This window comes from Chenopodium quinoa, unplaced genomic scaffold, assembly GCF_001683475.1.
Source record: "Chenopodium quinoa cultivar QQ74 unplaced genomic scaffold, ASM168347v1, whole genome shotgun sequence".
NCBI classification, from domain to species: domain Eukaryota; kingdom Viridiplantae; phylum Streptophyta; class Magnoliopsida; order Caryophyllales; family Amaranthaceae; genus Chenopodium; species Chenopodium quinoa.
The window spans coordinates 1,017,250-1,027,253 of NW_018742381.1; the positions used below are offsets into that span (position 1 = coordinate 1,017,250).

Sequence of the window (10,004 nt, forward strand, 5' to 3'; positions counted from 1 at the left end):
CCTTCGACCGCCACCAGAAGTTTCCTCGGTAGATATATTCGAATGATTCGGAGCATTCTCAGAGATTGTAGCTGTGTACTGTCATTGTTAATATTTTCATAGGCACAAATTCTGTTATCAGTTGTTCCATACTCTGACAAATTGATGCAGCATTTTCAGCTGACCAGCCAAATTTTTCTTTGATCATCTCCATGACTTGCAGAATTGTACAAGTTTCGAGTGAGAAATCAAACTTATTCCTCTTATGATCATAATCTATGAAGTCCATGTGTATCATTTTGCGGTCCTTCACTTTTCCTTTCAATCCAAATTTCTTATTTCCTTTGTCATCATCAATTACCTTTTCTATTTCCCTTTCATATTGCAGTACTGGTCTTAGCCTCTAATCACTCGAGCCAGGAGGCGGGAATTCCACTATACTAGTTAGTCTTAAATACATGCTAGGATCCTCAATACTCAGTTCAAGAAACGGATCATTCAAGAGCTCAATCGCAGTACGTCTGACATCTACACCACCTACACACTTCTGAATGAACTCCTAAAGCTCTTGGTCAATCACTCTCAAATTAGTTAATTATAGACTAACGAGATGAGAGGATTAAAAATTAAAGAGGTGGTACATATACTTGTAAAAAAAGAAAAACAAATTGCATAATCTCAAACTTTTAAAATCTTACAACTAAATTTACCAATGTTCATATATGTAAATCACACATTTACAAATGTAAATCGATCAAATAAGAAATAAAAGAACTTAATCTCAGTTCGTTGGACCTAATACTGAGAACTCATACTTATTGACACACTAAGTATCACTAACATACCTAGAATTATTCAGAACATTTCTGTACTATGACATAAACCAAACTCTAATTTTGTACTAAACAATTAAACTGATGAATCCAATTAAACTGACGAATCCAGAAATAAGCTACTGACATGCCAAGATATAACAGATTTCTGAAGCAACTATATTCTGTCTTCCTGTTGCCACTTCCCTCATCTTAATCACTCCCATCAGACGTCTCACCTTGCAAGTGCTTCCTGATCATCCAAGTTGAAAACATCAGCATGCCGTCTAATCGTTTCTTCAGAAGTGTCGGAGTCATGGTGTACATTTGCAATAGGCTCAATTAATTCATCGTTAAATTCAGACATGACCTGTTCAGCCCCTTGAACCATCCAACGGATGTCTTCCTCTGACATGCCAATTAATTCGCCTCTTAATCCGTCCATTTCTGGAAGGGTATCAATACTGAGTGTGAGCAAAACTTCAGCATCATCAATACTCCTCAGTGTCACAGACAGTTCATTGCCCACCCTTTTTCCTATGAGTACTTTTTTCGTAGGATCATCAGTAGGAGGCGGTGCGGGTAATCTAAGCACATGAGCTCGGACACCAGGAACAGGTATAGTAACTGACTGCATTAACCCTTTGCTCAACAAATTACCTATAGAAGCTTTCAGTTCCTTACAGCGTAAACACCTGTCAACGAACCCTTTCAGCTTTGGGGGGTTTATTGTACCTAATGCCCTCATAGGATCTGCATACTTCTTGCTAACACGTATCATAAGAAGTACACACAGTCCCAAAGAACGCAACTCGGAATATTGTGCTTCTTTTACATGATCCAAATCAGAATCAGACTTCAGAAAAGACTTTGCAGAAGTCAAGTCTGCTATCTTGACAGTGCTTGAAGTTCCCGAAATTGCAATGTCATTCAAATTTATGTTAGAGTGCACAATCACTAGATCTTGTTCATGTAAAAACTGCAAGCCTAACAAAATCTGTTTACACCACCTAGCAATGCAAGTTTTTTTGTGTTCCCCCAAAATCTTATGAATCTTGCAATATTCCCCCAAATTATTAGAATAATACTCGGTGATCATATGGAGTACAGCAACGCCATCCTGTAAATCAATCCAATGCTTAAAAACTTTCAAGAGATAATGAGAATTAGATTTGCAAAGCATATCACATTCTGCCACCAAAGCCCTAAAGCTACTTTCTGTAACAGTCTTCTTTATCCAAGCCACTTCTTTCCCATTAAGCCTATCATATCCCTTGAATACAACTTTTGACGTAGATTCTTCGATCACATTATTATATCTTGAGTATTGCCCCGATGGATCGGTTTCCATGATCGTATAATCGTCTCCTCTCCCTCCACGTGAACTCGAAGCCGCCATTACTAGTTAATAACAACAGCAAAACAGAACTAAAGAAAGAATTGCAATGGAATCAAGCTAATTAAGTTGATTTCTGAAGATGGAATTCTTGTTGGGTTATCAGGAGAAAAACAGAACGTTTGAAATATGGGTTGAAGATGAAATGAATAACAATGGTAGTGTACAAGGGTATTTATAATAGTTAGTGTTTGGTTCGTTGTTACTTATAATCAAACTATTTTATATATAATCCGATTAATATTCAATTTATCCATTTGTTGTAGTTAGTTAAGTCAGTTATCAAGATCAAGAATTAGAAAATACCCTTTTCTTGAATTTTTGATTTCCCCTTTTTTCAATAAAGATTTTTTTATTTTTTATTTTTTTATTTAAGAGATAGATATTTCTTATAAGTGATTAGTATCTAACAAAAATAGAGAAAGCTTATAAAACACTCTAATTGTTTTCAAATTATGATATAAATTTCTTTAATTTGTCCATTATTTAATAAATTTTTTGGTGTTCATAATTCCATATTTTGAGATAATGGGTTGAAGATTAAAGGAATTAGAATGGTAGTGTACAAGGGTATTTATAATGGTTAGTACTTGGTTGTCACTAGTATCCAAACCATAATATATATACAAACTGATTAATATTCAATTTATCTATTTGTTATAGTAGTTAGTTAAGTCAGTTATCAAGATCAAGAATTAGAAAATCCCCTTTCTTGATTTTAATTTTTATTTTTAAAAAAATCTTTAATTTGCCCTTTAATATTTCTTTTATTTGTTTAACAGTTTTTATTAAAATGACTAGTTTATAACTAGTTTAACTACCAAAAAATCGTTTGTGGAAAATACTGAAAGATGTGACTTGTGAGTACTGATATATATGAAAGAACACTATTGGAAAATGTTAACATTTTTGTGAAGAAGGTTTTTTCAATAACTAGCATAGACCTGCGCCTATCGTTTTGTGTTTCGATCGTTATTGTATGTCGAGAAATCATGCTGCTCAAGGCTTTCTAACATGTTCCTGCACATAGATAATATGATATATGACATAGTATCATCGACAAAATAAACTGGATAGCTCAATAGTGATTCTCTTAATCAAAAACGTTAGCCAGAATCATGACTGGCAGAGCATGCAATATGCAGCAGCATCAATAATAAAATCCCAAAAACTTGATAGCATATGTAACCAAATACTGACCTCACTAAAGATACCATCATTGAAGCTTGACTACTGCACTCCTCATTTACAGACTCATGAGTTGTCTTCAATAAGAATAAAAGAAAGGTCAGCAAATATTTTTGTGCAAGATAAAACCAATAAAAATTATATATAAATGACTAAATACAATTCCACAATGAACACATGCATGCCCATTGATGATCAGAAGACCAACCATTTTTGTAAAAGCAACTCCATGCTACAATGTTGAGCTGCTGATAAATGAACAGTATCATTCGTATTACTCTCAGCCTGCATCGAGAATGTCTGCCATTTTCGTTTTGCATCTGTTGTGAAGCCCTCCAAAGATGAAACATGCTCAATGAGTCTTGCATCAACCTGCCTGGTAATTTCTTAGAACTATGGTCACATTCGGAAGCATGCATTGTTGGACTGCTCTCCTTGAATTAGAGACGATGAATCTGAGCCAGTACTTCAAGTCTTCTTCAATTTCAGCCGGATCTTTCATCTCTTTGTTGCTCGGTTTTCTGAACATACTCAACAAAACTAAGAAAAATGATGCACTCCCATGCCCTGGGAACATAAGGTCATGCAGAGAATACAGTTCTTGCTGACCAGCCAGATACCAGATAGTAATCTTAGTGTCTTCATCTTTGAAACTACTGATTTTCATCCCTTCTGATTTGATTGCTTGTTCAACCGGGTTCACCAAAGTTCGGACTTGGTTTACATATGGTAGTTTGGTTGGTGAAAAATTGTAGGAGATTTGAGTTGCAAAGTGAACTTTTACCTGCAATACTGAATGCAATTAGCTTAACATATTTTTTCTCCCATCTTCATTACTCTTATGTCAGGTATACATAAGACTAAGTGACTAACCCATGATTTATTCATCAGAAAACCTCTTATAAAATTAAATCCTCCATATAAGAGCTAAGCCATGAAGGTATCTTGTAATGTCTATTTATAGTCTCTTGAATTATGGAAGGCTTTCTGAAAACGTATAGCCTTTTTTTCAAGCACCTGATTATGTTTGTTTTATGCTAGTAATCTCTAAATTAACGGATAATTTATATAAAATCATGAGTTCATGACTGTTAATATAAGTAGTGCATGTAACCTTCAGAAATGGAACTAATTGCTCTTGTTTTAATATAAGTAGTGCAGATAAGAACAATGACTGAAGATAAAAGAAGAGCAAAATTAAGGTGACTTTAGTTCAGGAGTTTACATGCGGATTCTTGCCCACAGACGAAGACTCGACAGCTCTTTGGTTTAATGATCAGCATGTCCTTAAAAATCCATATCAGGTTTAGACTTTGCATTCTGACCCAGTTTCTGATATATTTGGAAGTTGTTTATCGTGACCACTGCCTGTTAAAAGTGCAACATATATGTCTTGTGTTTAAGAAGTTGATTTCTTAAACAAGATGAGAAATTCAGTACTTACCACATAACCATCTGGAGTCCAAGACATAACATCCCATTTGACTGTTATGTTACCGTTTGGATCTAATGGATCATATGCCTCTGTAATGTTGGGGAATAAATTGAATAAGAAAACATACAAATAGATTCAGTTGATAGGAAGATCATAAAATAAACATTATTCTGGCAAAATTATCAGTGTTTACAAGAATACAAGCTCAGAGCATTACCTGCATGATAGGAAAGCATGAGAACAGCAAGTGCAACATAGAGCGCGAACTTCAGTTCAGCTTGTGCAACTAAATATTGGCGCTGGCATTGCATATTCCTTTCTTTCGCAACGTGTTTTTGGATGAAAGGTACACATGTTTTACACCTCATGTTCTGTTTTTTTAGCAGAAACACTGAGGGATAGTTGTGAAAAAACAGATAAAGATGAGATCATATATGGCATTGTTTCACCTGGGGTTGTTAGGTGTGTCATGAGATATTTCATATCTCATGTTCCATTTTACCTTTTACCTTTTATCTGATTGGTCAGTTGGTCTGATTACTTCCTTTTTAAGTAAGATTTTAGTGAGGAAGTGAACTGAACATTAATTATGTTTTCGAGACAGTTGAGCATAAAAAGGTCAGCAATATCTCTCAATCATGTAGGAAAGCTAGAGTCTACCAAAGTTAGCTGATATTATTTGGTATAAATTGTTTGCCAAGTATACATCGTTCTATACCATACATTAGCGTAGTATACAGAAATCAACCGAGATATAAATTGTACGGAATATTGTATGTTTTGTGTTCATCAGACATTCATATGATCGACGAAAATTAAACTGGTAGTACTGACTCTAACCAGATAAGCTAAACCAAGGACATGGAAAACACCCGATTATAAGGAGAAAATCATAGAATTTATTATTATTATTCTATTTTTGCAAAGCCAAAGGCAAATTAAACACTGACACGAGTACTCCGTAAAAGATTTGGTCTAAACACGGACCAATTCTGTACTTTCTTCACCATTCACATTATGGTATGTCAAAATCTTCCTTTGGTTTCGGTTGTGCACTACTAAGCTCTCCATATAAATGCCAAAATAGCTATAATAATCATCTTCCAAATGTTGTATCCGGTGACTTCTGAAGTTATAAGAATATATATTACTCCTAAAAGAAAAGATAAATGTATTCTTCTCAACATTGAAAATATCCGTACGAAAACTTCTTGTAAGAAACCGGTGAGCTTTTGAATTTGAATCTCCAGTATACCAAAGCCGCCATGATTTAATTTTATCTACACCATCCTCGACCAAAACCCATATGCAGGCACTATGAGAAGACATAGCGAAAATTGCTACAGACTCACCAAGGACAAAATTAATTTTAACTAGACCTGGTTGTTTAAGAGCATCAGGCAAATCCACGAAGACGAATTCCTCGGAATCAAAATCGAACGATACAAGATGATTATGTACGCCAGGAGGTTTATCCTTTTCAAAGCCTAACCAGCACAAAGCACCCTTACAATAAAATTCATGCGCATCTTCAAAACTTAAAAGGCCTCGAACGTGAGCATCCGACCTATCTTTAATCCTCTAAAGGTTAGCATTTGATGAATAAACCACTATCGAAGAATTATCATAAACAAAAGCAACAACCTTATAATCATTAGTAGACGGAGCGAAACCTAGCCGATATGTCCAAGTCATATAAGGACAACGGGGGATCGACCAGGACTTTCGAGTACAGGGATTATGAAATACCATCTCATCCTCGTCGACCTCGTCCGGCGTAATTGCATAAAACGCATACATCAAAATTAATCCATATTCGCAGCATATTACTTCACAATTAAAAGGAGTTTTAAATATTTCGTCAATTTTTCTGAATGTGTCGATACTATAAACTGCAGTTTTGTCGCAGTTCATGGCTATCGCGTACTTGGGTTTGTTGTTGTAAATTTGAAGATGCAAAAGACTGAAATAAGAGGAATCAATTAATGAACACCAGCTTTTACAAACACACCTTAATCTCATTAAGCTTTTCACCGGCAGCCTCGCTAAGATCTCTGTCCACATATCCATCGTTAAACCCGGCAATGCTTCCGCCATTGAGTCAGTATTTGAAGTTATTACGGGAGATTGGAACTAATACTGTTAAACTCACAAGAAATTTAGGAGAAAACGGCTTAATGAGCCTTTACCATTAAACACATATATATAGGCTTACAACATTAACCTAACAAGCCAAAAATTCCTAACAAGATATATACAAATATATACACAAAATATATCTCACAACATAATTATATCCTAACACAAATCATATCTTTCACAAAAGTATATCTTACCATGAATTCATATGTACTTTCGTAGTATATTTATCTTTTTCTATAAATATCTACTTGTATATAATTTTAAATTATACTCCTATCCTATACCTATTCATTAGCTTAACTTTTTTATAACGTATACTGTGTAACTTTTTGTTATCAACCTTTCCATTTCATTCTCAACATTATTGTGTAAAATGATATCTTTATGAACATGAATTGAAAATCCCTAAATTCCGTCTAACATCCATTTTAGATTTAATGTAATAGCGCACTCACACAATATTCTAAACTTGTATGGCACATCAAAGAATTATTTATAAAAAAAAATAATTAAAAATCGAGAAAGGACATTTTCTATTACTTGATCTTGATAACCAACTTTCAAAAAAAAATATATTTGAAATTCTAAAATTTATTGATAGCCGAATTAACTAACTACTACTAATGGATAAAATAAAGATTGAACCGTGATTTTATAAGTACTTATTTTGTAATTATTATAGTACTATAGTAGTAACTACTCCATAGTAAGACTAGTAACTCATATAAATTTACAACAGTTACAAGTTAATGATGTTTTAAATTTCCATTAACAAATTTACACTTGAACATGCGTATACACTTTATGATAATTGAACAGACTGGGTTGTCGCCCAAACATAAGCTCATTTCAACCAATTTATGCGGTTAGGCCGACTAAAAGTTCTAATCTGCTAAAAGTCGTCATACGAAAACCGAACCTACGCAAATTTTAAGGTACACCATGGTGCACCTAAAATAGGTGCACCACGCCTATATTTTTGAACATTTAGTTAGAATTATTGAAAAATAAATTTTAATTGGGAGTATTAGAAGTAAATCGCCTATAGTTAAGATTATTAAAATGTATTTATTCCATGTATATCATATCTTTCACAAAATTATATCTTACCATGAATTTATATGTATGTTGTAGTATATTTATCTTTTTCTGTTAAAATCTATTGTGACTAAATGATATATTGATATATACTCCCATATTTATCTATCAGCTATACAGTTTAACTTTTTTTTAAATGTGATTATATCATATCAAATATGATTATATCATTTAAAAACTGATTATGTAAATGTATTATTTAAAAAGTGAATTTATTATTGAAAAAGTATTAATCAGTAACTATGTTACTTTAGAAGAATATTACAAGAGGGCGGGTGAATTGTAATACGAAGGGAATTAGCCAACTTTTTGTGGAATATAAAAACTAAGCTAATGGAACTCAAAGTCACACTAAGAGATTTTAGCGTGTAAAACTTCTTGGCTCTAACAAGAAGAAAAACCACGACCACTTGGGATTTTGGGAAATATTCTTTACTTGAATAGGGAAATCAACCTATTACAAGCTAAAGACTCTATCTCCAATTCAAGTTCCTCAACGAACTTGAAGTTCCCAACAGTAAGTCCGATCCCTTCTTCACATGGCCCTATGTACTTTGGGTTCAACTTTCCCTTCTTACCAATCCTCATTACACCTTTCACGGGGAAATTTTCAGCAAGACTTTCTCTCCTACTTCATATTCTTCCTCCCTCCTTTTCAAATCAGCATAACTTTTATGTCATCTTGGGCTGCTTTTATCTTTTCTTGGATCAACTTCACCTGTTTCACCATATCCTCAACCATCTCTGGCCCAAGTACCATAGTTTCACTTATATCATTCCAACAAACTGGACTTCTACACCTTCTTCCATACAAAGCTTTAATTGGTGCCATTTTAATGCTTGCATGATAGCTGTTGTTGTAAGAGAACTCTATCAAATCCAAGTGGTCTTCCCTAGACCCTTGATACTCGATCACACAAGCTCTCAACATATCCTCCAATTTCTTAATTGTCCTTTCAGTCTGACCATCCGTCGTAGGATGAAATGTTGTGCTCATCAACAACTTTGTTCCCATCGCCTTTTGCAAACTTTGCCAAAATGTGGACAGGAATCTTGAATCTCTGTCTGAAATGATATCTGTGGGTACCCATGGTACTTCACCACGAACTTCACATAAGCTTTTCCCAACTGATCCATAGTCCAAGTACTTCTCATGGGTATAAATGATGCTGACTTCGTTAACCTGTCCACTATTACCCAAATAGTGTCATTCCCTGCCTTGGTCTTAGGCAACGCTCCAACAAAATCCATAGAAATCGAGCCCCACTTCCACTTGGGCACCTCCAAAGATTGGACCTTTCCTTGAGGCCTACGATGCTTGATTTTCATTTTCTGACATGTCAAACACTTGGCCACAAATTCAGCTACTTCTCTCTTCATATTGGGCCATCAAAAAGTCTTTTTCATGTCCTTATACAACTTATCCCCTCTAAGATGCATTTAATAAGGAGAATTATGGGCTTCTTCCATCAATCTCTGCTTTAAACCCCCACGACTCTGCGGTACACACCATCTTCCCTTAAAACGAATACTTCTGATCCTTCATCACCAATGGTGAAATCCAACACCTGACCTTCATCGATTTTTTTCTTAATCGCCTTTAACTTCTCAGCTTCCAGTTGACTTTCCCTTATCTCATCATAAATGGATGGTTGAATCACCAAGGCATTCAACATCCTAGTCACTTCTCCATGCTCCATCACTTCCAAATTCAACTTCTGGAATTCCACACATAACTGATCTGGCACTACCATCACATTCACTGAATGTTCAGACTTCCGGCTTAACGCATGTACCACCACATTAGCCTTTCCTTAGTGATATTGAATATCCAACGTATAATTACTTAGAAACTCCAACCATCTTCTCTGCCTCCCATTCAAATGCTTTTGGGTGAAAATGTACTTCAAACTCTTATGATTCGTGAAAATCCTACAAGTCACCCCATACAAAT

At 34.7% G+C, this 10,004-nt stretch overlaps 1 protein-coding gene across 1 annotated transcript; it reads right to left on the bottom strand.

The window, feature by feature from the left end:
* Nucleotides 1–234: 234 nt before the first annotated feature.
* LOC110698022 (probable serine/threonine-protein kinase WNK5) lies at nt 235–5,499 on the bottom strand. The gene is made up of 6 exons (XM_021875431.1): nt 5,028–5,499; nt 4,820–4,899; nt 4,601–4,743; nt 3,584–4,159; nt 3,388–3,452; nt 235–3,207 (listed from the first exon to the last, which is right to left on the bottom strand). Exon 6 carries the CDS (start codon nt 2,188–2,190, stop codon nt 1,027–1,029), a length of 1,164 nt encoding a protein of 387 aa, XP_021731123.1. The 5' UTR covers nt 2,191–3,207; nt 3,388–3,452; nt 3,584–4,159; nt 4,601–4,743; nt 4,820–4,899; nt 5,028–5,499; the 3' UTR covers nt 235–1,026.
* Between the last annotated feature and the right edge of the window lie 4,505 nt (nt 5,500–10,004).

What these genes read in the sequence shown, in the direction of transcription:
- LOC110698022 (XM_021875431.1), bottom strand. Translation starts at nt 2,190, where the DNA reads ATGGCGGCTTCGAGTTCACGTGGAGGGAGAGGAGACGATTATACGATC.